General features: G+C 31.5%; 5 protein-coding genes across 16 annotated transcripts; 3 read left to right on the top strand and 2 right to left on the bottom strand.

Annotated features, from left to right (window-relative positions):
* Positions 1 to 366: 366 nt before the first annotated feature.
* On the top strand, positions 367 to 4,575 carry crm (cramped chromatin regulator). The gene is made up of 11 exons (XM_003704077.3): positions 367 to 689; positions 1,387 to 1,667; positions 1,748 to 2,011; positions 2,078 to 2,281; positions 2,346 to 2,536; positions 2,619 to 3,113; positions 3,206 to 3,367; positions 3,452 to 3,595; positions 3,666 to 3,995; positions 4,078 to 4,191; positions 4,267 to 4,575. Exons 2-11 carry the CDS (start codon positions 1,457 to 1,459, stop codon positions 4,369 to 4,371), a joined length of 2,220 nt encoding a protein of 739 aa, XP_003704125.2. The 5' UTR covers positions 367 to 689; positions 1,387 to 1,456; the 3' UTR covers positions 4,372 to 4,575.
* Positions 4,576 to 5,696: 1,121 nt separating this feature from the next.
* LOC100878929 (ETS-related transcription factor Elf-5) lies at positions 5,697 to 17,390 on the top strand. Its single transcript, XM_076529345.1, has 9 exons — positions 5,697 to 5,840; positions 10,648 to 10,792; positions 13,747 to 13,865; positions 15,332 to 15,434; positions 15,739 to 15,993; positions 16,269 to 16,340; positions 16,416 to 16,508; positions 16,587 to 16,776; positions 16,872 to 17,390. The coding sequence occupies exons 1-9, from the start codon at positions 5,697 to 5,699 to the stop codon at positions 16,981 to 16,983; spliced, it is 1,233 nt and encodes a 410-aa protein (XP_076385460.1). The 3' UTR covers positions 16,984 to 17,390.
* Art3 (arginine methyltransferase 3) lies at positions 10,681 to 21,696 on the bottom strand. Of its 8 annotated transcripts, none has more exons than XM_076542193.1 (10): positions 21,557 to 21,696; positions 20,948 to 21,301; positions 20,683 to 20,852; positions 20,459 to 20,614; positions 20,209 to 20,396; positions 19,911 to 20,137; positions 19,478 to 19,837; positions 14,412 to 19,400; positions 13,394 to 13,514; positions 10,681 to 13,184 (listed from the first exon to the last, which is right to left on the bottom strand). In XM_076542193.1, exons 1-8 carry the CDS (start codon positions 21,567 to 21,569, stop codon positions 19,291 to 19,293), a joined length of 1,578 nt encoding a protein of 525 aa, XP_076398308.1. In that variant the 5' UTR covers positions 21,570 to 21,696; the 3' UTR covers positions 10,681 to 13,184; positions 13,394 to 13,514; positions 14,412 to 19,290. The 8 variants fall into 8 exon arrangements, with proteins under 8 accessions (XP_076398308.1, XP_076398319.1, XP_076398315.1 ...); XM_076542204.1 differs by lacking the exon at positions 13,394 to 13,514 and having other exon boundaries at positions 10,681 to 11,344; positions 11,413 to 13,184; XM_076542200.1 differs by lacking the exon at positions 13,394 to 13,514 and having other exon boundaries at positions 10,681 to 11,323; positions 11,413 to 13,184.
* On the top strand, positions 20,735 to 24,406 carry LOC100879040 (uncharacterized). Of its 5 annotated transcripts, none has more exons than XM_076542325.1 (10): positions 20,735 to 20,869; positions 21,969 to 22,031; positions 22,120 to 22,343; positions 22,573 to 22,819; positions 23,106 to 23,234; positions 23,298 to 23,400; positions 23,466 to 23,589; positions 23,668 to 23,815; positions 23,894 to 24,022; positions 24,090 to 24,406. In XM_076542325.1, the coding sequence occupies exons 3-10, from the start codon at positions 22,227 to 22,229 to the stop codon at positions 24,263 to 24,265; spliced, it is 1,173 nt and encodes a 390-aa protein (XP_076398440.1). In that variant the 5' UTR covers positions 20,735 to 20,869; positions 21,969 to 22,031; positions 22,120 to 22,226; the 3' UTR covers positions 24,266 to 24,406. The 5 variants fall into 5 exon arrangements, with proteins under 5 accessions (XP_076398440.1, XP_076398431.1, XP_012142477.2 ...); XM_076542316.1 differs by lacking the exon at positions 20,735 to 20,869 and adding an exon at positions 21,631 to 21,770; XM_012287087.2 differs by lacking the exon at positions 20,735 to 20,869 and adding an exon at positions 21,680 to 21,815 and having other exon boundaries at positions 22,606 to 22,819.
* Positions 23,853 to 26,779, bottom strand: LOC100882117 (fidgetin-like protein 1). The gene is made up of 3 exons (XM_003704080.3): positions 26,640 to 26,779; positions 26,366 to 26,522; positions 23,853 to 26,255 (listed from the first exon to the last, which is right to left on the bottom strand). The coding sequence occupies exons 1-3, from the start codon at positions 26,644 to 26,646 to the stop codon at positions 24,428 to 24,430; spliced, it is 1,992 nt and encodes a 663-aa protein (XP_003704128.3). The 5' UTR covers positions 26,647 to 26,779; the 3' UTR covers positions 23,853 to 24,427.
* Between the last annotated feature and the right edge of the window lie 17 nt (positions 26,780 to 26,796).

The raw sequence follows: 26,796 nt of genomic DNA, 5'->3' as shown, positions 1-26,796 counted from the left end.
TACTTTTATTTAGCACATTTCTTGCTAATGCTTACACAAAAATTCGTTATAATACATGTTATCATCAGCTTTCTATTACGTTACGCTTAAGTAAAGCAGAGGTCTACCGACAATGCTTTACTGACATGTCTTCCATTGCATCTCGGGTCAAATAATTTTGTACAATTTCTTTAAAAAACCGCCACATTATTGTGTTATTGCGCATGTGTGATTCAGGAGGGACAAGAGATGCACATATATATCGTTCTTTTTCTATCGTTATGCCGCTTTTTCAGCTCACTCACGCACTCTATTCTGATATTTCTATGGTGCAGCGCGAAAATCAGTTCTAAAATGTTTTCTTGCAAACTTTATATTCGGGTGAGACGAGTATTTGAAATACTCGAGAAATTCTCAAAAACTCATGAGCGTATTGTTTTTTGATTGAATTGATCATTTTATGATACTATTATTTATAATAATGTGGTCAATTTTTTTATATTAAAGTACCCAATCTGATCTGAAATACGCTCAGAGTTGCGTGTTTGTACGAACGCACAGTACGAAAGAGATACCCATTGGATTTGATAAATTTTATAGTACATAATCTTTATAATTTTTTAATATATTTTGTATATGCTTATACAGCAAGCCGTGTACTCTGTTGGACGCAAAAAGGATCTTAGCGTCGAAAGTCAGTCGCGAGAAAAGTATCCTCAAACATTACGTAGTTAATACTTTTAATGCCTACTGATGTTGTAGCAAAACTATCTATAATGTTTAAAATGTTGATATTTTCGCGTTAGAGTTTCACCATTACGCTTGGAATTAATACAATATAATCAATCAGTAATATTAATTTTAGTTATAACTTTCTCAGGCCCTTTTTTGCATAAAATGAAACATAGAAAGCATACATTTACTAAATGCACACACACTGTTGCGTTTTTATTTTGACTCTCTGTGTTATCTAATAATAAAGTAATATCTAAATAACATTGTCTTATCTTCTGAAGCTTCTGACTTCACAAATGAGTTAAAAAAGGACATTATCTGTCCATTGATTTCATTATTGATGCAAATTTGGTTCAATCATTGATTCACATAATTTGCTGAAAGTCCATTAATTTTGAGAACACAATGATGAAATTTGGAAGATATAAGTAAATGGGATCTCATTATGTGTTTTATGCAGAATGAATTTTCTGCAAGAATTTTTTTTGTATCCAGAAACCTTATTCAGATAGTTTGTACATGTTTGTGGATGAATTGCACTTTAATGCAACAACAAATTATAATTACATAGCTTTTAATATTGTTCTATTATGAAATAATCATATGGATATTGTAGTTGGATTTATAGTTGCTAAATAAAAGCATTATTATTCTAAACATTACTTGTTTCAGCAAGTTGTAAAACTGAGGAGAACTGGGAGCTTGAAACTATTGAACTTCAAATTATTATGAAAATATCATAATGGAGAACAGCGTAACAAACGAAGAATATGAAATTCAAGGAACTAGTACAATAACTAAGAAAGAAGAAACTTCTGTAGCATCCCAGGGAATACAAATCTGTTCTGATGGAAAAGTATCAATAGATTCCAAGAATACTCAAGTCCGTGTTGTAAGGGGTACTAAGAAAGTAAAACTAGATGTTACTGACAATAATAATTATGAAAAGAAAGGTTTGTATTAGATGTAAAGTTAATGTAAATGCCGTTACATTGTATATCTATAAAAAGAAATTATTTATGATTATATCTAGATTCTAAAGATGAAGAAACTAATACAGAAACAAAAGTAAAATCTCTCAAAAGATCTTGCGAGTTATGGTCTATGGAAGATAAGAATACCTTTTTCAAGGCCTTGAATGAGTATGGAAAAGATTTTGATGCTTTACAAAGCTATTTCTTATGTCAAGGGAAAAAGAAAGGCCTTCCAGATGTTATGATAAAGAACAAGGAACAAATACGGCATTTTTATTATAGAACATGGCTAAAGATTTCTAAACATTTAAAATTTTCAGAAGGTAGTTACAAAATATTGCATTTAATTTAATTTTATTTTTTAATTGAAAATAACATATGTTTTGCAGATGTAAAGAAGACTTCTCAAGAGTTATATGGTTTGATAAATTATGGTGAACTCAGAAGAAAGTTACCTAGAATACATGAAAAAATACATTTAAAATTAAATGAATTAGTATATTGGGGATCAACACAAGTTAGACTAAGAGGAAAAACTATGCGAATTAAGACACCTATCTGTAGAGCACTGAGAAAATTAAATCAGTTGGAAGGTATATATTTACTGAACAAAATGATATCAAACATTATAGACAATTCATAATATATATTTCACAGATTGGCAAGAAGAAATTAAGTTACCTTCTAGAATAACAGTTGAGTTAAGACCTCGAAACAATATGGCATGGTGGCAAGTACAAGCATCATCAATGAATCCAAGAGTACGGACTTTATTACCTATACAAAGACGTTTGTCAAGTTTGTTAATATTTTTACAACAAAGGTGGAGGCCTGCAAAGTACAACATAGTATCCTTATTTCAAATTATATTATTCATATGAAGAGATTTATTATACAGTTACAATAAAATATCCTATACATGTAATGTAGCCTTCTAACATAGAAAATGCAGCTCTTAACGAGTTGAAAGACACCCGACTTTTACGGGTAGCACCACCTGATGGATGTAAAATCACTTTGCCAATAGTCAATCTTGGAGAATATCTTACCAGCAATAGTGTTAGTTTGAATTCTTATGAAAAACGTCTAGGTTTGAAAAGTTCCAGAATGAACTTGTTAGGATCAGTGCAGTATATTAAAGGAGTTGGGAAGAAAGGCATTAAAAAGAATAAAGTAGACAAAAAGTGCTTGAATCGAACAGAAGATAACTGCACATTGCCAGATAATAATAGTGATGTGGATGGAATAGAATCTGGCAGTAATGTTTCAGAAAAAACTTCAACTATTAATAACGAAGAAAAATCAAATCCAGAACATCAGATAGAACCCAACAGGTTTCCAGGAAGGGAGACAATTGATAGAATTCGAAAAGGATGGAATGTTGATGAAGCAAATACTATCACTATAGGAGATCTATTTTTAATGGTATACGTTTTATTCGAAGTTGTAAATAAAATTCTAGTATTGTTTGTTTAAGCATTGGAAACATATCATTTCTAATTTTATAAGTTTCCTAGTTTGGTCGCGAGTCCAAAATTACATTGGAATATTGGTGGGATTGGCACGTCAAAGAACAACAGACTGGAGAATCTACATCAAGTAGCTTACATGATAACAATCTGTGCCTAACTTTGCAGAAGTTATTGTCCATAGCAAAGCACAGTTACGGTACAAGCAAAGTAAGCTTTGAGGATTGAACTTTAAACAGATGTTCTAAAACTTAAAATATTTTATAATTAAATGTATTATTCATTAATATTTAGGTGTATGATAATACTTCTGGAAGCAATGAAACTGTGGTTTCATCTCGTGTACTTTCAACAAGAGAGTCTACCTTTAGAAGACCTCTTGTTCCACAAACTTACCACAAAATTGGCACATCAGATGCCTTTAAAACGCAATTGGATGTAAGTTGTAATTTTGAATGTTAAGAAATTAAGATACATTAATAATGTTACTATACTTTGTCAAACACAGAAATTCAAAACGCGCTTTTGTAAACGAGGGAGGACAGTAAGACAAAAAAGTCTTGTTGTCCAAAGGGTATTACCAATAATATCTACATCAGGTAGTTCACCAGAAAACTTAACTTCTTCTTTCGAAGAGACAAATAAAATAAATGATCCTTCCATCAGTAACAACGAGCAACAAAATGATAAATCATTAACTATGAATGTAAGTGAACCACAAGAGAAACATTTCTTGGATGAACTTGAAGTGGTAAGAGACCCAAAACCTACGAATTCCATCATAACAAGTGCTACACAGATACTTAAAGAAGGAGAACATCAATGGTTGAATAGTGAGGTAAATTTTCAATTTGATGAATTGAGAATTTTTTAAATAATCAATTTGAATAAATTTTATTAATGCAAAAATTCAATTGTAGGTAGCAGATTTTTCATTAAGTAGTTTCTTGGGTCAACTTGAATCCCCTATGAAAATTTCACAGAGAAGTCAACATGGAGACAGTATTGTAGAAGATAGTCGACCATCATCTGATGTAAATATCAATAGCAGATTAAAAGAAAATATATTATTACTTTGATATATTAATAATATTATATTTATATTACAGGTTGTATCACATATGCAATGCCTCATGGGAGAAAGCAGCGTAGATTATATGGCAAAATTTGCAAATCTCGCATCACAAATGGCATCAGATGATAGCAAAAGATAATAATATAGTAATTAATTAAGTTTTGTATAAATTTTGACAAGACATTTATCTTCTATCATGTAGATTGGATGTCATTCTATAGTTGGGTATATATCAATATTTGGACTGATTTATTTAATCTTTTTAGTATTTAATTTATCGATCTTACGTTACCATAACAATGCAACTGTTAATAAATAAAGAAAACAAACTTGTAGAAATAAATGAGCCGTTTATTTTAAAAGTGACACGAGTCACTTTTATGTTATTTTCAGATATTGAATGTTTTGTATTTCAATGTGTCTAAAAATATATTCACATGTTTACCATGGAGGAATTTCACCAGTATTTGATAACTTGGTTACTTATATTCTTTTTAGAGTAAATAATGTAATAAATTGTTATTCTGTATTATTGTAAAGTGACTCAAGTCACTTTTAAAATCAATAGTTTGTAAACATTGCAAACTCGACAATTCATGCGCAAAAAAATATTTCGAGCTCGTCCGATCGTGTCCGACTTCTGACTCAACACGAGCCTGCGGCACAATCCCAAATCATATCTTAGGGACCCGAAAGTTTCTGAGTTGTGCGCATTTGTATATAATATAGTCTTGCTATATAAGGCTACTGAGCGAATTACCCTTTATATTAAATTTTAAATTTAAAAAATTTGTCTGTAGGATTTTGTCAATCAAATACCATGAAGGAGTGTATACGATTGTTACTGTAATTTATTACATTTCTATAGCTTCGTCCAGGGCAATATAGCAAGTCTCTATAGTATACGTTTGACAAGATACTTTCGGGTTCATATCCAATCCTGTAATCTCGAGTACCTGCACATTCCTAATGTATACTTATAAATATTTCATTGTACATTTATGTTTCTAGAGATCTATAGCAAGTATGGTGCAAGTACGAGAAGAATACATTTAAAGGTGATCTTCCTTGTCCTTGTTTAATCCGCGACGCGGCATCTACATGTATGTATGGAATTATTTAGACAAGTTCCCGTCTATAACACTTGGTATTGCGTTGCAGTCCCATCTAACTAATCACATATGTATGTTGAAAGAAAAAACAGTAAATCCTCGTTTATAACTTCCTTTCACAGAAAAATTCTATTATAGAATTCGCTTCTGGTTTTTCGGCATGCATTAACTCTAATCAAAACAGATAAACGCAAGTACTTACATGTTATTAAATTTTATTGTTTACTTTTAATTAACTACGATCTTCTATCGATATTACAGTTCCCTTTAAACACTTGACAAAATGAGTTTCATGAATGATTACAACTTTACGACCGAAGTTATGCTTGAAGACTAAGCATATGATATAACAATGCAAAAATGGATATTGTTATCCGACGAAGATCCAGGAAATAGTAGCGATTATAACAGTTTAGAATGCTGCAACTATCCAATGTTGGAAAATGAGAAAAAAGTTAAGATTGGAATCGGGAATTACCTTCAGAGTGTAAAGATGGTAGTTCTCGTCTAAAATTAAACATATTTGAAAAAAATTGCAAATACGTGGGTGGAATATAATTGAAACGATAATGAGCGGAACATCCCGAGGATACTTGTATTCTTGGAAACGAAGCCTACGGTCTCTTCAACGGTACGTTGCGAAACAGACGTTGTAAATGATTCACACTGCCCGCGTCCACGTGATCTTGTACGTATGCACCTATCAAGTATTTGTTATTTACAGATGTGATTTCCCCTGGACGTAAGCGCATTTGTGCAATGAACTGGTTTTACTTGTTTTATTCATCACAAAAATGAAATCATTAATCAGGTCTACTTTCTTTCAAAGAAGCTATGACGTGTCTGATTTTTAAGAGAACATACGGAGAAGCATGTGACATAATTTTTAAACTGCACTCTGTCAAAAATGTGTTAGAACTACGCTACGTACACTTACAAGATATACGCAACAAATATCAAACCTATTTTTCTACTTTATTAACAAAATATACAACGTTTCATGGAAGAGCCTGTTTGTATATTATCATATCCAAAAATGTTCTATTTCTACAACTCTGTCTCTGACAGTGTGACGAGACTACTGTTTCCACGAATATCATTGATACAGAAAGCTAATAAAGTTACGAGACAAATATTAAACAGGATATGAACTTCATTTGTAGGTCATGCTTTTCGAAGAACAATATTTGTTTATATGGAATAACAATTTTTTTGTATCGATATGCGATATCAAACTTATTGACCTCAAGTTCGTAGTTGACAAGATATTTAAAAAATTCGATGTTTTAATTTTTTTAATTTGCCATTAAAAAACAAGGACTGTAAAAGCGAAATTACAAAGTATTTAAGAACGAATTTACACTTTGTACAAAATTAGTTCACAATGTTATTTCCTTGTTGATCAATGGATTATGTCATTGTATATCATTTCGAGCCTCTACTTTAACTAAGGAATAAAGCTGAATACTCCAAATTTGATATTTTACCAAATTTTAATATATAAAGTAATACGTTCCATTTAAAGGAATGACGATGACCTTGAAATGTCTGAGATGTTTCCGCTTATAAAATTAGCGCACCGTTATGTTGCCCCTGAAAATATGCAACATTTTTACCCAATTATAATAATAAATACTTTTTATAATTATCATATACAATCTTTAATAGTGTCCATTGATCTTAAAAACTGTTTTAAACCATGTTACATTTATTAAAAAAAAAAGAAACGAGGATCTTTACTCGGAAATAGATACTTAGACAGAAACTTTAATTCACGTTGAAAAAAAAATTAAGAACCTGTTTTGCAGTCCGAAATGACCTTTCTCGTTTCGAAATGTATTCGATTACGCAGAAGTTTCAAGGTACTGCGCTTCACAAGATAAAAAGACTGCCATATTGTGGGATCGGAAAAAAAGATTGTGCTTCGCTCTTAATTTTCTTTGACCTTTTTATTCCGTCTACGTATGGGCTTTCCAAGGAATTTGAGGTTTCATCAACGTACCTTTTGTTTACGAAATGTTTAAACAGTCAAAACCAGTTTTTTGTTTTCGCGTAGAAGAACCTCTCTGCGTATATCTAGATACATCCATGCAGTTCAAGATATAAATCAGTGTAACATTCATGTTATCACATTGAAAATGCATATTTGATGTTCGATTCACCTTCTCTTTGATAAACGTCCAACGAATTTATTCCTGTAACGACTTATCATATTAAACATCGACATTTTTGCTTCGCAGAATCGCGACTAACTATCAATAAACATGTGTACACATTGTACACGTCCGTAATCACTCTTTCAATCCGCTCGTTTTCATCAAACGATCAAGACAATTTTGTATTCGCGTCGCATCAAGTTTTTATTAACATATTTAATACTCCTCACTTGCTCGTTCCTAGAAATGAAAATTATATTATTTTTAAAACGGTAGTTTTAATTGTTAACAAAAATATATGCGCATAGACAACTCAGGTAAATACTACCTCATACTTAGTTAAAATTTGAGTCAAAAAGATTTGATCAGATATTTTATCAAACCTCGAGTTCGAACTCAATTATATGTATATTATGGATGATTACTTATCGCCAAATATCCATTCACGCGGCATCGCGTGGTCAGTCGATAATGCGAATTAACTATTCCTACAATATCATCAATTACTGATACTAATATCTACTCAGACGGTATTGCGTAGTTGATCGTTAATGTCTAATATTCATTTTTGCGATATCGTACAGTCGTTAAACGTTAAATGTCCGACCTTGCGATATCGCATGCTGTCACTGTTCAATATTCAATTACGATATCGAGTGGGCGACTCTGTCGTTAAATCTTCGTTCACGCGGTATCGCGTGTTGACTTATTACCATTCGAACGTTGCAGCACAGAGCGACCTTTATACCCCCGCCGCAACCACGCGAAAACACATAAAACTTTTTAGAATACAATTTTGCATGACAGTGTTTTCAAAATACTTCACGAATTTATTCATATGCATTAGTAATCTAAATAAACATAAGGAACGGTACCACTGTGATTACCGTAGTAATTTTATGTTACATTTACAATAATAATGTAGCATAAATCATTTTTGAAGAGACGGGCGATCACACATGTCATATAATAAACACTTAGAACATTTCATTGTGAGGGTCATAACACCAATGCAATAAAAAAAATTCCCCAATCACGGCTCCCGATGACATTGTCGCGCTTCACTTAAAATTTACATACATAGGTTATGTTTATTCGCGAGTCAATTATGTCCCAACCGGCGCAAGGCAATTTTCTGATCGTATTCGGATAAACGAATGAAAATTAAAAAAAAAGAGGGACAAGAATTCTTGCTAACGATTAAAAATCATTACGTGCACACAATGGCATATATAAGTTCGTTTTATTGCTGCACAGAAACAACGCTGAATTATAATTTTCAATGTTTCCAATTCGAAGGTTGCTCGAATATAGATTTATCTGCAACAATGTTGAAACAACTGCAATGAATTATACAACGTTCAAATGGACAGTGATCGACCGACACGTGTTTGAAAGTGTCTTAGTTTCGGAAGATTCGTAAAACATTCGTAAAAGAAACATGATTGTTATTATGTTCTTCCATTACATAATTCTGTTTATACTCTAATCAAGCTTAATATTTCGTATTTTTAAGTAGAGCTGTCTGACTCTTTTGGGTTATGAGTCACAATTAACGAAATTGCATATGTATACATATACAAATATACAGTGATAGTGTTGAATAAAAACAAGGTGCATTGTGATTAAAACGAAGCAAATTAAAACTAAAGTGAAATGGCAATGAAAAAATATTATATAAGGTGTTACTAAATTACAGATATGAACAAGTTTTATAATTTATAAATCAAGGTTATTTGAAGAAATTGAAGAGAAAGATTTGATATTATTTGGATATCTCTATGATGTACCTTATCATTTCACGTTATCGTGCAGAGTGGTCCCTACGAGTTCAGCGGGCACTTCATGTACCCATAATTCTTCTTCAGCATATCATCTATTATCCCGCGCTTTTCGAATTTTAACGGTAACACTGTTTAACAACGTCTCGTAACACAAAACATAAATATTAAATCTGTAGTAACCCAAAAAGGGTTTTTATACTTGTTAATAAATATTTAAAATTAACGTTTAAATTCTGAAACAGTTATTTTTAAGATAGGTGGATTAAATGTTCGAGATGATTTGTACTTCCTCTCTGTTTACTTCCGTAGTGGCTGCGCAGGAAGTGAACGCACCGGACCGACAAAAACGTGGTTTATAAATTATCAGAATGATACTGCGTACGAAAATGAAGGACAGTGAATTCCGTTATGTCCAAAAACAAAACCGAAAGACCTTGAGATCTGAAAAATTGGAACCAAAACATGACCGGAAAATATTGTTTGTCATTTCGATTGAGACCTTATTTTCGTTTTTACGAGAGACTCGGATGATTCATCCGTACGTGTACGGCAGCGATCATCGGTCAAAAAATAAGACGAATCCCCATGCGATGGTACAGGTTCGAAAGTTGTTCGATAAATTGTCGATTTGTTCGCAAGTGAAAGGGAACACAGATACGTAATCGAGAAGTTTTTCTTTTACACAAGTTTTAATGAAAAAAAAAATTAGTATTTTTCCAATCATTTTTCCTTTTATTTATCTTACTCTTCCTTTCGTTTCATAGCTGATTAAGTATTATTAATTTTATTAGTTAATTGTAGGGGACGTATGCTCAAAACAAGAATCCATGAATTGACAAGACATGAAACCAATACACGAAACGCATAATGCGATTACAGTTGTTTGAATCAGCAATTAGTAAGCTATAATTGTTCCGTGGATTATGGTTTATATTTATCAATAAGGAACCATATTACAAGGATAATGAAAATAAAGGAGAAAAGAAGAAAAAGGTGAAAAAAGAAAGATTCATTGTAAAATAAAATGAAAACCACGGTAACTACCAACATGTTTACACTTCGATGTCGAGACAGCGAGGCGTACTATAAATAAACGAGACCATAGGCGTCACGAATATAAGAGCTCTTTTTTTTTTGTCGAGTTACATTCGATGAGAAAGAATGAGAAAGAAACCGGGTTAGTATGTAAATATGTATTTTTTATTCTTAATCGAGTAACTGTTATTTTTATGATGAATTTTATAGAAAAATAAAAATCGGTTGTAAAAAGTTATTAAATAAAGAGATTCTTGAATTTATGCAGGCGACAACTTTAGAAGAAAATATGAGACATTTTTGAATCTATTATACCTTAAAACTAAAGGAACTGAAGAATAAATATATAGGAAACAGAAGATCTGTTCAACATTTGATTTATTACGTGAAAAAGCTTGTTAACATTGGTTCTTTGTATGAACACAATAAAGCTGAAATGTGTGTGTACAAATTAGGTATTATGTTAGGTCAGGGTGAGTTAAGGTGGGGCTATACTAAAGTAGTATAAGCTTAAGTCAACATATACTTATGTTACGATTAGATTAGGTCAGCGTAGAGTTTGGTCGTAGTTAGGTTAGGTTAGTTATTTTAAATTGCATGGGAGTATGGTTGGGTTAGGTAAAGGTAAGATCAAACTGGGATTAAATTAGGTTAGAGGTAATGTATATACAGGTTGACCATTTATATCTTAAATATCTTAGAAAATGTTCATTGTGCACAAAAATGTTTTAAACAAAAATTACATGGTTTCAGAGAATAAATTATCTGGCGAAAGTAACTTTCTTCTACATGGACGCTTAGAAAAAATATGAAGATCGTCTTCTAAATGATGAACACAGCTTGATATTCTTTACACGAAAGTATTTGGTCACTTACGGTGAAACATCATAAATTGATTAGCCCTCAGCGTCCTTCTTGTTATTTCCAAGACCAGTTCGCCACTGCATTAGACTCATTTAAGCGATCCGCCAAAAGCATTCCCCGAATGACGTCATAGGAGTTCTCTGTAATTGCGAATTCAAGTTCTGAAACACGTAAAGTCCTGTGGTATCGTAAAGGTAGCACGCATCTCGGAAAAATTTGGTATGCGTACGAAACACGTCGAAGGTATCCTTTATTTTCTTTTTTCTTTCTTTCTCCTTCGTAACGCTTTATCCAACAATCTATCGTATCGTATTACGGTGACAAACGGAGAGCGTGTTGCTATTAATAACTTTGAATAAAAATCTCTTGCAGATCTTCAACAGTTTCAATGTCATTGTTGAAAAGATTTCAATAGTGGATTTCTTTCGAATTAATATCATTCGTCAACTGCATCTCCTTCCAACGCCACAAATCGTTTCACGGGAAATTTTGAGGAAAGAGAATCGAAGTCTTCGATGACAATTTGCATCGTATGGAAATTAGATAACCCGCAAGTTCTAACTTTTCTGCGAAAACAAAAGCGTGGAAAGATTGGAGAACAACACCATTGACGTACGAAATATCTTGCGCTTAATTGGATGTAACAATTTCATATCATTATAGGAACGTAGTCGCACAGCTTGCAGACACTTTATCATCTAAAGGAAATTACTTCATTAACATTTTATTGTATTGACAACACTTTTATTGCTTAATGAAAGTTTGTTGTCAGTGACAACATACGCGTGCAATATCACTTTTATTTAAATACAACCGAGAAAATATGCAATGTTTGCAAACAGCCAAACCAGGTCAGTGTCAATTAATTAAACTTCGATCACGACGATCGAAATCTTCACAGTTCAACAAATTTTCATCCAATATCTACACTTTTTAGGATATTCATTGACATTTGCGTTCAAAAATGTGTTACACCTTGAACAAGTGGGTGAATCAACAGACAAACTTTATAAACCATAATTCACACTGAAACTAGTGTGTTAAGACTTGTGCAATCTAAATATGTACCCTTTTACGTCAAGTTCAATATCTGTATGCAACCTGCGTTTGATTTTCAGAAAAAATACATGACGTGTAATGTACACAAGCGTACACTTTCCACGACGTGTTTCTCCCTTGTGTTTCTTAATGTCGCACATTTCCAATGCATTTCAGCAATCTGTAAAGTTCTGCTCGACGCCTTATCGCACTGGCGGTTATATACGACGTTGTACGATCAACCTCACTGGGAGACAAAGAGCAAAAAAATTTCTTTCAAATTTTATTATACTTTCAACATACTAATTTCTATTGTTTACAACTATTGTTATTATTACAGTTGGAAATGTCCGAATTAAGAGTTTCAGAATTTGGAACTTTAAAAATTTGAGGATCTATGAATTTGAGGATGTGTAAATTTGGAAATTGGAGGATTTATAAACTAAGAACACGGTATCTAAAGAGACCAATTACTCATGTAAGATTTTAATTACACATGTAGCCTAATATCTTTTTGTTTAACCCATCAGTTATAATGTTCTTCATATCAGGTGATATCTGTGTTAAACTTAAGATGCTTATGGAGCTAAGTAGAGGAAAAAGGAGAGGAAGAATATGTGACCATAAATTAATGGATTAGTAAAGATTTTTCAATTTATACCTCACGATGATCCCTGAAGACTGCCGCCAATGTGGTGTACCCGCAATTATTGCGTCAGCTATCGCGCACCATGTCGTTGGTGATTGGACGGACCTCGAAGAGCGGGAAATCCCCGTTGAAACCAGCTCTTCCGCGCTATCCATCCCCTCGTTTCTCCCGCTGACGTCTTTCGCGTCACCACATTGAGCTGCAGACCCGGCCTTCGTCAGAGACATACCGACGACCGGCGATCAGTATCGCGCTGTGCGTAGCGACATCGCCGCGACATTCTTTTTACGAGGTGCCTTTTGCTGTTGCTAGTTCTGGAAAACAGTGGTGCTATTGATACTTCTGAGTGACACACGCTCAATGATCATTGTGATACCCATTCAGAAGAAGACTGTTACATTCTGAACATATTTATCGAATAGACTAAGTGAATATTATCATGGACCCGTTTAACGATTACGACAAGACCGACTTATCGGAGGTGAGTTCTAATTGGCGCGCGAAATTAGTTCTGTGTACTTACCGTCAACCGATATGTAGATTAGGTACATGCGTGTAAGTCTCATGATTGATAGTGTTAGAACTTTTTAAACTGTTACATGCAACTTCTGGAGTAGGAGTAGTATTTTTACACCGCGATATTTCTAAATTTAAAACATTGTTGGGTTAAAGAAAAACGAGTGTTGTAATAGTTTCTGGTATTTATGGTTTATAAGATATTTTATATTGATTGGTTAAATATTTTTAATGTGGATAAAGTTTGATCCAGTCGTTATCGTATATGTAAAACGGTGATGGTAATTGTATGTTAATACATGTTAATCAAATTTATTGTTAGACATGCCTTTCACGAGCAAAGAGTTGACACATGACAAGATTCACGTGCTGCGGATCAAACGTGCAAAACATTTTTTACGCCCAGTCGCGTGTACTGTTTACGTTGTATAAACTTTCTAGGAAAATGGTTACGTTTAGATGCTCAGTCAAATCAATGTGTAGGTGTTTTTTTTATCACTACGTACATAAAAATTAATACAGAATAAGTGCAGAAATTCTTCGAAATGTTAAAAAGTTGAACTAGTGATAACCTATTTCTAAAAGTAAACATTACTATGAGACATGTTTAGACTTCACCGATTTATATGTTACTTCACATCATTTAGTAAGAATAGGATACCGAATAGTTTCTTTTTTACCGCGGATTACGTTTCTGCAGGAAACAGTAGAATAATTATATGGATATTTGCATTTAACAATAAGAGAAACGATTCGGTAAAATGATTTATGAGAGTTTAGTAGTGCCGCTTATTATCAGTAATGGGCAATTATGTCAGCAATATGCAAATTACATATTCCTGGAAGCATTTAACGACTGGATAATTTTGCCACTTGAAAATTTGAAATTTTTAGATTCCAAATTTGTAAATATGTCATTTCGAGACTTCGAAGTTATTAAGTTTGTAAATTAGAAAGTTAGAAAGTTCAAAAATGTGTTGATCGACACTAAATATCGGTTAGGTCGATATCGGGTGACGTATTACCGTTCTGAAATCTCCGCTCACGCGGTAGCGCGTGCTCAGACGCCACCGTTTAATCATTACAGCATACAGCTATCAACAAGTGTTCCAGTGCACAGCGATCGAAGTCTACCAAACGTCATTGTTACAACTACTAAATATTTATTTAGAATGTACTGAAATATCAAAGTTGCAATATTGATCTAGAAAAGTTGTCATCGAAAACAATGTTATTTCTTGTAATATAAGTAACTTCCTCGGATGTACTAAACTGTTCGTAATATAAAAGCAATCATGGGAAGCATTGATTTATGGGAAGCTGTCAGCTTTCGACTAGCGAACAGTTCACGAAAACAAAGAATTGTCTGGTGTCATGATACCAATTAATATAGCTATCTTGTACTGCGTTCTATTATATTATGCGTATATATCCTGAACTATGGCTACATTAATTAGTATCGCGAACCAAATGCTTATTTGTTTTACCCAATGGCTCAATTCTCGAAACCGATTCTTTGACTAGGGGGATAGCGGCGAACGATTACGGGAGTCCGTTTTAGTGTAATTTATATACATAATTAAGATAATTTGTCAATTCACGGTAAACTGGTTTTGTTATCGTGTGCTTTACCCTCCGTAGAAAACTTTGAAACTGACGGATTTGTTATGCGAACAATAATGATAATACAACAGTGAAAAGAACAACGGTACGCAATTATTTTATTGTAAACTTGTCAATACTCGTTTCATATAGATACACTACTAACAATCACGGGGCAAACACGTTCCTATTCGAGAACGAGATTGCGGCGATCTATCGCTGTTCTTATTGTTGGTTAGGATAAAAAGAGGCGCGACGAAATTATTCGTAGACGCCGGCAAGGTCATTAACGTATAAAAGCTTCGTTTCGAATTTGTTTGTAATGCGATACGTCTGTTTGCAGGTTTACCATTTACTCCCTAATTTCAATGACGATGAGGAACGTGTAATGCTGAATTTGGATTCACAGGAGACACAGAGAACGAATCGAAAAAAGTGTACCTTTGGTAATTTTCAGAAAAATATTTTTCTTTATAATAAAATTTATTTCTTTATTTGTTTTGAAACACTATCGTGTGTAGACGCGTCTTGATTTTACAAAGCGAAGATCTAAAATTTTGTAAAAGTTTTTATTTACGACACACGTAGCGTGTGGCGCTTCATGTGACGCAATTTAATTTTGCTTCATGAAGCTTTTAATCTATTTTTTACCATGTTATTGTAATTTGATTCAACTGCGAGAAACGCCTTATATGTATATATTTCATTGTTTTTGTTGTCCGCTAATTCTGTCGTATCATCGTTTAACAGGTGATGAACACAATGAAATCGATGGTACCGGCTGGTCGGACAAACCTGTCAGAAATTGGTGTCAAGAAGAAACAATCAATTGGTTGATATCTGCAGCTTCTTACATTGGTCAACCATACAGTTTAATTCAACAAAGTCTGGCAGTACCAGGACACGAATTAGTCACCTTCACAAGAGACGATTTTATCAACCATGATCCTATATATGGAAATCGGCTATATGACCTACTCCACTCTCAGCATATCTCAAACTTATGTATGTAACTACTACTGTGCAATAGATAGTGTCGATAACAAGTATCAATAATGTAATCAGGACTAGTTTCAAATTTGTGCGCGTCAAAACTACTTATGGGTACAGTAGACTTCCGTTATATTGCCACGGACGAGACTGTAGAAGCAGAAAATATACTAAATTATATTTAGTACGATTTATGTTGCAATATAACGAAAGTCTGCTGTACATGTAAATTTGACCACTATATTATAATTTTGCAAGTATTATAATTATATGAATTAATTCAATTACAGTTCCATCATTCGAAGACATTTTCTACAATTCCGAAGATCAGTATGCGCGAAGCAATTCTAATAGTACGTCAGGTAAGAAATATTTAACACAATATTATAAAACAGAAAAGTCATTTTATTAATGGGTTTGATCTTGTATTTTTGCAGATGCAGAATCAGATAATAACAGTATTGACGTCTGTACAAAACCGGGTAGACCGGGCAGACCAAAACTACCAAACAAACAAAAACCAAAAAGTTGTATGTATCAAGATGGAAAGTATATATGAATAGTAATGTTTTGAAAAAATTTTAATCGAAATTGTATGATGTTTATAGCTCAAGGAAAGCTTTGGGAATTCATTAGGGACTTGTTATGTAATAGAGAAACTTGTCCAAGTTTAATATGTTGGGAAGATTATTCACAAGCGAAGTTTCGGTTCGTTAAAAGTGACGAGGTGGCGAAACGATGGGGTTCACGAAAAGGAAACACAAAAATGACGTACGAGAAATTGAGTCGAGCTATGAGGTACCTAATAATAAAACTGAACACGAAATTGTGTTATAATGCAACAAGATTTTGTTTATTTCTTTTTCTACATTTTTTATATTTTTACGTTTCAGGTATTATTACAAAAGTAAAATCTTTCTACCTGTACTGGGTCGAAGATTAGTCTATCAATTTGGACCCAACGCGAAAGGCTGGCAGACTGACAATCCAAATTTCCGATATTAATTTTACTTATCACTATAAGTACATCTAGACTCTACAGATTCCTTCAAAGTTTCATTCGTTGTAAAAATTGCATAAAAATTGAGGGTAATATCACTTAAGAAGAGATATTTTCTCATCCTCGTTGATACGTTTTTAAGCATAAACTATTAAGTGTATATTTGATACAAGATAAAAGTCGTAAGTATTTTATTAAGCGAAGTGAAATATTAAGTGCCAGTTGAATCAACAATTGTAAAAGACTAAGCAAGAAAGATCTAGTATTATATACAATTTTAACTAGATTTAAATAATGTAAGGACAGTATGAATGAGTATAAATGCTAAGGTTTTTTCATATCAATGTATGTATGGCTGAATATGACAACATGTGTAATAGCGAAATGTGAGAGTAAAGTCAGTTTAATTATATATACGGTTGTTACAGTTTATTTGATTTTAAGCATATATCGATAAACCATTTTACTTACGTAAAAATATACGTATGAACAAGGAGAAACAACAATGCTCCTAAGTTACAATGAAATAAATTTGCTGTCACTTAGTTTTTTATATCACAGATTTGTATTATTTGACTATAATCAAATGCAATTCAATTTTAACAGGCGAAATTAAAATACGTCATAAATAACGAACTTTACACAATATATTCTTAAAACGTTTCTTTCTTCCTAGAAGATTCTTAGATAAAAATAAGAGCAAGTAGTCAAACGCTGCATTGTTTGTTCATAAACTATGGAAGATGAAGTATCGGACTTAACGTGTATCATATTAAGTAACTTTAATTTCAGTAATACTTAATAATCAAATGTGACGAATACCTTATTCTACGGTAGAACATGCAAAGAGAGCTGGCAAAGATATCTTTATTTATAGAACTTTTGGACGATTTGATTATATAGTACCGTGACGGAAAGGATATACAAGCAAAACGCATGCATATATTTTTTTCTTTTTGAATTCATTTGTTCAAGTTACTTAAAGCTACCGAATGGTACTTAATTTGAGCGAACTCGAATATCGTTGTTTATTAACTATAAGCGTAATTAAAATATCGGCTGTATTTATATCTGAATATTTTGTTAAATATATATATATATATTTAATGTAATAGTTGAAAAATTGTTGGAAACTGGAAATTTATATATTATTATACTATTTATGGAACTACTAAAATCAATTGTTTTCGTTCAGATATTATGCGAACAAACGAAATGTTTGTTCAAACGAATAAGTATTTATACCACCGTCTCGCTACTGCTATAAGAATTTTTAAAGAAGACCTTAAATGATCAATATACTTATATTGTCAATATTTCAGGATTATTATTATTAATATTGTTAATATTAAAATGTGGAGAATTCTGAAATATTAACAACTTATGTACTATATTAATCTGGAACCGTAAAAGGAAACAATATCGTGTCAGTTCTTTCAAATTGATCTAACTGTGAGAAACATTATCTTTAAGTTCAATAGTAAATATAATAACTATTCGAAAGGCACAAATTGTAAACAATCATTATCGCAAAATATGCATTATTTCTGGTCATACTATACGGAAAGAATGTGCATTGTTTTTATATAGAATAATTTATGGAAATAATCAATGTGATCTTTGGTTATAAATATGGTAAAATAATATAAAAAAAAGTTTTATAAAGACTGTATATCTACCTTCGTTGCAGGAATAAAATTTAAGCATATAATTTATGCAAGATTACGATTTTTCTTACAAGAATGCGAATTTAATAAATCAGTGACGGGCAGATCAAGTGCTCGCTAAACACCTCGCGCATATAAGCATGCAGCGATGACGTGTGCAAGAGATACAACCCAAAGGAATTCATCCTCTTACTCCTAACAACAAACAAATACAGCTTCTATAGATAGCTACATTAGGCTTTCGTTATATTGCCGACTAGACGAGTTTACGAGTGAGTGGGGAATTGCTAGACTAAGAGTCTCTTATGAAGAATCTCTTTCTATACTGCCAATTCAAAAATCTTTTGCTACTATATCCCGACCTATGGCAATATAACGAAAGTCTATTGTACATACTCATCGATACCCACAAGTGCGTGTCTCTTTCGTGAGCGCAATTGCACATCACTGTAATAAATCATAACATCATAAAAAATATAAATATCAAATTTTCCACGCTAAACTTTTAAACCGTATATATACCTATCGTAATTAATAATGATAGTCGTGAACAATATTATGGTCAGCAAGCTGTTCTGGACCCTATGGTTTTATTTGTTGGCACTTACGTCTATTACGTGAACTTTAAAGCGAAATATTAAAAGCTTATTCTAAATAATAAACTTGGCTGGTATTTTTAATACAAATTGTAACAATGAGCCCTCTGATGTCTTTGATGTGTCTACGACAAATTAATTTACCAGGTAAGATTTCCCCTATAAGAAAATATAACTGCCGTTAATTGTCCAATTTTTGTTGAAGTTCGAATGCAAGGTTTGTCCATTCCACTTACCCTCCGTAATGCTAATAGGCTCGCTTAATGAAAATACTGTTTGTTTCCAATGCGTGGGGGTTGAATGAGGTCCCGTGCTAAAATGAATTGGATTATCCAAATCGAAGAATATATCAAAATAGCCAACAATCGCAGTTAACGATCCAGTCTTTTTCACTCTTAGTCCAAACGGCGCCGTAAAATTTACACAATCTCTTGTTACTTTGTACAAGTCGAAGTCGTGGATTTCAACGGTACTCGTTATCAATTCGTCAGCATTGCAAATTTCTATACTTGGTTCACGCACGACTTCTGCTTTCATACAGCTCATTTTGAAACCGTACACGTTTGACCAGTAGTCGATAAGTTCGACATATCGTCCTGTAAATTAATTCAACATTTAATACAGAATATAACACGGAATATTAATTTCAAATTATTAGTAAATATATACTAGTGTCTCCACTTCCTACGATGCTAAGGGTACATCTGTTGGGGAGAAGTATACCACCAGGTGCCAAATAGTGGTCCCTAGCGTAAATAACTGTATCCAGCATACCCTCGAACAAAAGAAAATAACCCATCCATTCAGAAACAATTGCATCTACTTTATCTTCATCAAGATTGATGTCTTCGAGACGACCTTTCTTTAAAGTGATAATATCACTCAAATTATTTTCTCTACAATTTATTAAAAAAATGAATATTTCCAAAATAGATTTTCAATTAAGTGTATCAACATTTTAATATACCTCACTATATCAATAGCGTGATATATTACATCCGATTGGTCGACGCTGATAACTTTACGGCAGCCAGTTTTTGCAGCGAACATAGACAAGATCCCAGTTCCACATCCAACATCTAGCACTATGGAATCAGTAAAACGATTTGCATTTGTTAAAAGTGCATCCCTGTAACTTTCTGTCCGGACTTTATCCTGTAATAAAATAATACTCATGAAGTTATCATTTCAATAAAAAAAAAAATTTATATACTTACTGTTAACATTTCATGATGTATAGCAAAATGACTATATGTATTAAAATATCCTTTATCAACATTGCAGTTGGAGTTACCAGAACTAATAGTATTGTTTTCATCTAAATCATCATCAAAGACCAATTTTCTTGCTTTCTCTGTCATTTCATCTATTTGCTGAAAATAGATATAATTAGATATATGTTTTATTTACTATGTAGATGTTAAATTCTATGAATAGATACTTGTTTTGCCAAGGAACACGCTAATTCACGTTGTTCTAACTGGGCTCTGAGTGTTTGTATTGTTCTCTGTAGTTCAGCAAAATGTGCTTCGGATAGTGTGACACAACCATTCTCTGAATTCACTGTATATGCCACAGGTTTCGTTGTTTTCTCTTCTAGATCTTCAATATCTTTACACATGCAAATAGTAAATTCATTTATTAATTTAGTATATATTCATCACATACTCATGGCAGTCAATATATTAATTTATGTGTCAACTTACCAAACATTAACCAAGGATCATCTTCAATGACAGGTCTTAAATATTCATCGCTTTCCCATGTTTTTATATTCAATGCATTCAACTGATCAGGCAAAACATTTTTATGTCGTATAAAATTAATTAGTTTAATGTAAGAATAAGTGTCAAGCGAATGCCTTGTTATAAAATTTTTTAAATCAAATTTATGTGACGCTATTAGATGTTCTAGCGCTATAGAAAAATTACTTGTTACTTCGTTACAAAAAAGGCACGGTATACATTCAAAATCTTCTATAATTTCATTCCAATCATCTCCACTATCATCATCACTGCTTCCATCCATGTCACATTTGTAATTGTCCTTTGATGAAATAACTATAAGATGAAACAATGTTAACAAAATATATAATAATATATATTTGATAGAAAATTGACACTACCAAAATTTGATATACATTAAATATATAGTTTACAAAGGTACTGAATTAAATTTAAAATACTTTTTAAGTTATCTTTGTGTTAAACAAATGTATCAGGAATTTCCAAAGATATTGAGAAAGAAATATGTATGTAATATATATGTTAAGATTATTAATTTTAGCCTAAAATATATAAAAAAGTTATTAATACCTTGCTCAGTCATTTTGCAACTGATTGCAATACGTGATATATAACAATTACAATTATCAAAACAGTAGCGTTTAAATTTTTCAAGGTTAGAGAGCACCGTACGTTCAATTTACTTGTACACGTGTGAAAGCAAGCAAACCCCTTTGGCTTGATGTCAAATCCATAATTCTTTATATCAGATCACGCTGTAGCCAATAAAAATTTGTCTCTGCAGGTGATCCTCCTTAAACTACAAGTCAATATTGATTCTATTCAATATGCAAGTACACTTGACCTTTTAAAGTTATTTTTTAGACCTTTTCTTTCACACTTGACTTCGTAAACGAATTTGAATATTTTTTACGAAACAAAAGAAATACTTTATGTCTTTCAATATTTATATTATTTATAAAAAATAAACAAATTGTTACAGAGCAGCAGAATTAGAAAACGGTGTTACATAAATATTTTATATAAATTGTAACATTAATTGTAGGTAAGTACTATTTTTAAAAATATAACAAAGGTTCATTGAGAGTTGATAATAACAAAAATTTGTGTATTTTTAAAACATATAAAACCAGTTAAAGAGGAATATATGGTGATTGAAATCCTGCAACATTTCATTTGGTGATGTTTGAATTAAAATATATATATATACATATTTGATATATATAGTTAAAACTTAAAAATGATGTTCCCTGTAGAGATCTGGGAACAAATATTTTTGTATACTGATCCGGTAACACTTACAAATTTAAGAACAGTTTGTAAGTGTTGGAAGGAAGTTATTGATAAAACTTTAAAGGTATATAATATATCAGTATAAAAATTATAATTATAATTTTTTTATACTGTTTTATATGTATTAGTAATTAAAATATTAAATAGATTGAAGCATACACTTTTAAAGGGGATGTTAGATGAATATTAATACATGTGTGATTATTATTAATGTTATTAATATTTATTGAAACTGTGTATATTAATTATCTAAGGTCCCCTTTAATTATATAACATGTATCAATTATACTTAGGACAATGATCATTGGTATAAATTATGTAAAAAGGAAATACCAGAATGTTTATGGGTCACATTATGTGAAACATTGTATCCAACTAAATTTTATACTAAGATTCATACAAAACATGCAGTATGGATGGCAATGTACAAATTATGGATGAAATGTAAAAATATAGTGAACTGTGATACAGAAATTGAATGTATTGAACCATTACCAAAACATAATTTTAATGAATATATTACTTGTACAAATACCAAAGGTAATAAAAACTGCTTCTATATTGAGGGGATTAAAGTTACAACAGTGTAATTGTTCTAATTCTCATTTTAAGAAATGAAAGGTTTTGTTAAATTAATCAAATATCTGTTTCACCTTCTTATATTAATATACAAGCAGGTTTATTGCTTGTACCACTTTTTTCTTTTAATGAATAGACATATATAGATTATATCTATGTGCAGAAATCAATATTTTTAAAAACTTCTATCCCCTCATATGAAAGATATTAAACTGAAATAGGTATTTATAAAAAATACTTTTTACAGGAAGTTTATTAGCAATTGGAACTTCTGAAGGATATATTTATTTTTATGATATTAATAATTTACATGAACATGCAAACCATGTAATAGATAATAAAGAATATTTACGGAGTATCCATATCCTTAGAAGTGGTACATATAAATTATATTAAATAACTCTAATAAACATTTTTTATTAATGATTTTGATTTATAGGATCGGCTATTCTTTGTGTATCTTGCTCCATAAACAATCATGTAGATTGTTGGGATGTTAATCAAATGAAGTTAATTAATAGAACAGGTGGAAAACTAGTTTGGTATGATAAATTTCATTTGGTTAAACAATTGTTCTGGTTATTTCTAAATATTAAATATTTAATAGTACAAGTTACAGTTATTGTTGTATGAGTATACGCAATTACATAATTATCGAAGGGCCAGTATTAAAAACTGGATATGAATTTGGTCTGAGTGATATTGTTGCTATTAGTGCAAACAATAATAAGGTAATAATACAACAGTCATATGTATCCTTTGTAAAAAACATTGTATATTATTCAATATTATAAAATGTTACATTTAAGGTACTCTTTTATACGGAAGGAGGATATTTTGCAACTTTAACTGCAGATACAGAACAAATAAATTATAGTTCTACTCCTGTTCAACCACCAAATATAAGAATTCGTAATTATTACATATTTCAACCAAACATAGTTATGTGTATTACAGGTGAGAGAATATACAATAAAAATAAATACTATAATCATTTTGTTTAGAAAGCATTTCATGCTTTTATATTTATTACAGAATATGGATATTTAGGAATTTTAATACAAGGAAAAGAATGGAAAATGCATAATGTGTTTCCTATTTTACATAGTACCCCTACTGCTGTTTTAGTGTTCGGTCATCTACTTGTGTTAGGTCTAGATTCAGGTATTTGAACTTTTCCTTTATATAATAATTTTCTTATATTAGTGTACAAAACTTTTATGTGTTTTAGGAAATGTTCATTTGTATTATACAGAAGATTTTGAAACATTAGATTTCAATAATATTAATAGTAAAAAATTAACTTTAGACTTAACAGCTGTTATATCATTGAATATAATGGTTCATCAAGGAGAATATTTAATAGTTTCTTATAAGAAAAAAATTTACACTGTTAAACTTCTTTAACACAAATTTTGGATTTAGAATAAAATAGAAAGTCAATTTTTTATCAGAATAAACTAAAAGGTTTTGTATAAAAATTATTCTTAATAAAAGTTTTTACTAAAATAAATAATAATGTTTATATCATAACAAAAATTCTTTTAACCTATTTTGTTTTCTTTAAAGTCATGCTTTATAATTTTGTGCTGTTCCAGTTCCATATATAGCATCCCATTCAACATAAGCAGATAAACTAGATTGAGATACACTAGGACGTACATGTATTAATGCTTCTTTAAAATCATCAACTGTTACTTGTCTAACATCTTCTTTTTTAATATTTTCTAATTGACTAAATGGAATACTCCTAATTGGTCCCATGCTAGCTTCTTTACATAAATTTGACATATCTGCCCCTGAGTACCCTTTTGATTGTTCAGCTATATTATTAACATCTTCTTCGTCGAGATTATGTGAAATCGTTATTAACAAATTATTTATAATTTGTTTACGAGCTTCAAATTCTGGTAGAGGAACATAAAGTCTTTTAACAAGTCGTCTACGAGCTGCCTCGTCTAATTCCTGCGGTCTATTCGTTGCTCCTACAATCAAAATGTGATCTTCATCCCCAGTTGCAGCTCCATCTAGCTGAACTAGGAATTCAGTTTTTAGTCTCCTTGAACTTTCATGTTCAGTTTCAGATCTTTGAGTGAGTAATGAGTCTATTTCATCCACAAAAATAACCGCTGGTTGATAAACTCTGGCAACTGCAAATAATGCTCTCACCATTTTCTCTCCTTCTCCTATCCACTTTGAAGTCAATGAACTGGCAGAAATTGAGAAAAATGTTGATTTGCTTTGTGATGCAATACACTTTCCTATGAGTGTTTTCCCAGTACCAGGTGGTCCAAATAATAAGATTCCTTTGGGTGGTCTACGTAATCCAGTAAAAATATCAGGTCTCAGCATAGGATATACAACAACTTCTTTAATAATTTTTTTGGCATATTCTAAGCCAGCAATGTCATCCCAAGAAATGACAGTCTTTGAGTCCATTATTTCATTTTTTATTAACTCAATTAATTTAGGTTCTATATTTTTTAGTCTTTCATCTTCCACTTCTCCTGTTTCATCAGTTTCATTACAATACTTGTCTTGTCCTTGTGTTGTTTTTTCTTTTTCTCTTTTTAAGGGACAAATAAACTGAGAATTAACTGACACTTTGCCACCTAAAGTTTTCTTCTGTACTGGCCTGTTGTTTTTCATTTGTTGCATACTTAACTCATCCCTGGCAGTCTTGAAGCAATTTGATTTAGGTTTAGCCATATCACTGTCTTCTTTTTTATTTTGAAAAGAAGCTTGTGACTTTAATTTTGTATTATTTCTATATACACCTGGCAATTCATGATTATGTTTAGGTGTATTAAAGAAATCTTTTCCTGCAAATTTAGAATGGATTTTAGTCTCAGATTTAACAGATCTTTGTTGTGCAAAATTTGGATTATCCTGATCTACAGGATGAAATTTAAATACTGGTTTTTTATTATAATTTACTTGTACTTTATCACTGTCTTCTTTAGAATTATTTGACCAATACTTAGATCTATTTTCCTCACAATGAACATTATTATCAGTCTTTTTTTGATTACTCAAATTACTTGATTCTTGATTAACACTAAGATTTGATTTCATTTGAGTACTAATTTTTCTATTTCGTACAAATGTTTCTTTGTTCTTCCATATGTTAATAAGTTTTTCTATGTGTCTGTCATTAAATAATTTTTCTTGACATGGCAATGTGTTATTGTCTTGGCAAGGTAAAGATTTTACAAAATTAAGTGCAGTGTCTACATCACTTAAACCACACTTCCACTTTTGTGGATTATTGTCTATTTTTACAGTTTGTGCTTTAAATTGTTTCCAATAATTGTTTATGCCATTTTTATTTTGCATTAAATTTTGATAATCTTCTAAGCTTCTTCGAAGCAAACAGGATGCCATATCTTCAGATTCCCTATAGGTAATAATTTGTTTTTCATTAAAACGAAATTAGCTGTATGAAACTTGTACCATTACTACTGAATCGAATAATAATTAAACAAAAAATAGAACAATAAAACTCACCATTGTTTTGCAGTTAAGTATTTAACAGCAAGGGATCTACGTTCAATATCCACGACTTCCGTATCATCTTTATCATTTTGTGAAAACTTTAAAATATGATATGCTGCTAGAAAGTTATTCTTTCCTTTGTTACTATCTGCATTAACGATGGCCATATCTACATTTAAAGAGATCCTATATAAATTATTTGTAACAGCTTTACCGGCATTTTACATAGGTTATATATTTGTTGATTTTGCAAGATTTGATATGTACATGCGCACTTACAACGTACCTAACATCGGGTACACATACCGAAAGAATTTTTTATTTTAAATACTTTTTACATTATGATTTCCTTATACTATTTGTACAGTTTGTCCATTGTGTATATAATTGATAAAATGAAAAGTAGCTCATGTTGGGAACGTGAGAAGCATTCTGAGTTCATG

Source organism: Megachile rotundata, chromosome 1 (genome assembly GCF_050947335.1).
Source record: "Megachile rotundata isolate GNS110a chromosome 1, iyMegRotu1, whole genome shotgun sequence".
NCBI classification, from domain to species: domain Eukaryota; kingdom Metazoa; phylum Arthropoda; class Insecta; order Hymenoptera; family Megachilidae; genus Megachile; species Megachile rotundata.
The sequence above is the reverse complement of the archived record's forward strand: the minus strand, read 5'-3'. Positions and strand labels throughout refer to the sequence as shown.

What these genes read in the sequence shown, in the direction of transcription:
- LOC100878929 (XM_076529345.1), top strand. Translation starts at nt 5,697, where the DNA reads ATGCAAAAATGGATATTGTTATCCGACGAAGATCCAGGAAATAGTAGC. An exon ending in AGGTATTATGTTAGGTCAGG is followed by an intron (nt 10,793 to 13,746) that starts GTGAGTTAAGGT and finishes ACACATGACAAG; the next exon opens with ATTCACGTGCTGCGGATCAA. An exon ending in ATGCTCAGTCAAATCAATGT is followed by an intron (nt 13,866 to 15,331) that starts GTAGGTGTTTTT and finishes GTCTGTTTGCAG; the next exon opens with GTTTACCATTTACTCCCTAA.
- LOC100882117 (XM_003704080.3), bottom strand. An exon ending in TACTTAACTGCAAAACAATG is followed by an intron (nt 26,256 to 26,365) that starts GTGAGTTTTATT and finishes TATTACCTATAG; the next exon opens with GGAATCTGAAGATATGGCAT.
- Art3 (XM_076542193.1), bottom strand. An exon ending in CGTAGGAAGTGGAGACACTA is followed by an intron (nt 19,838 to 19,910) that starts GTATATATTTAC and finishes ATTAATTTACAG; the next exon opens with GACGATATGTCGAACTTATC. An exon ending in GCCTATTAGCATTACGGAGG is followed by an intron (nt 19,401 to 19,477) that starts GTAAGTGGAATG and finishes ATTTTCTTATAG; the next exon opens with GGGAAATCTTACCTGGTAAA.
- LOC100879040 (XM_076542325.1), top strand. Translation starts at nt 22,227, where the DNA reads ATGATGTTCCCTGTAGAGATCTGGGAACAAATATTTTTGTATACTGAT. An exon ending in TTATTGATAAAACTTTAAAG is followed by an intron (nt 22,344 to 22,572) that starts GTATATAATATA and finishes AATTATACTTAG; the next exon opens with GACAATGATCATTGGTATAA. An exon ending in CATAGTTATGTGTATTACAG is followed by an intron (nt 23,816 to 23,893) that starts GTGAGAGAATAT and finishes TATTTATTACAG; the next exon opens with AATATGGATATTTAGGAATT.
- crm (XM_003704077.3), top strand. Translation starts at nt 1,457, where the DNA reads ATGGAGAACAGCGTAACAAACGAAGAATATGAAATTCAAGGAACTAGT. An exon ending in ACATTTAAAATTTTCAGAAG is followed by an intron (nt 2,012 to 2,077) that starts GTAGTTACAAAA and finishes TATGTTTTGCAG; the next exon opens with ATGTAAAGAAGACTTCTCAA. An exon ending in GGCCTGCAAAGTACAACATA is followed by an intron (nt 2,537 to 2,618) that starts GTATCCTTATTT and finishes CATGTAATGTAG; the next exon opens with CCTTCTAACATAGAAAATGC.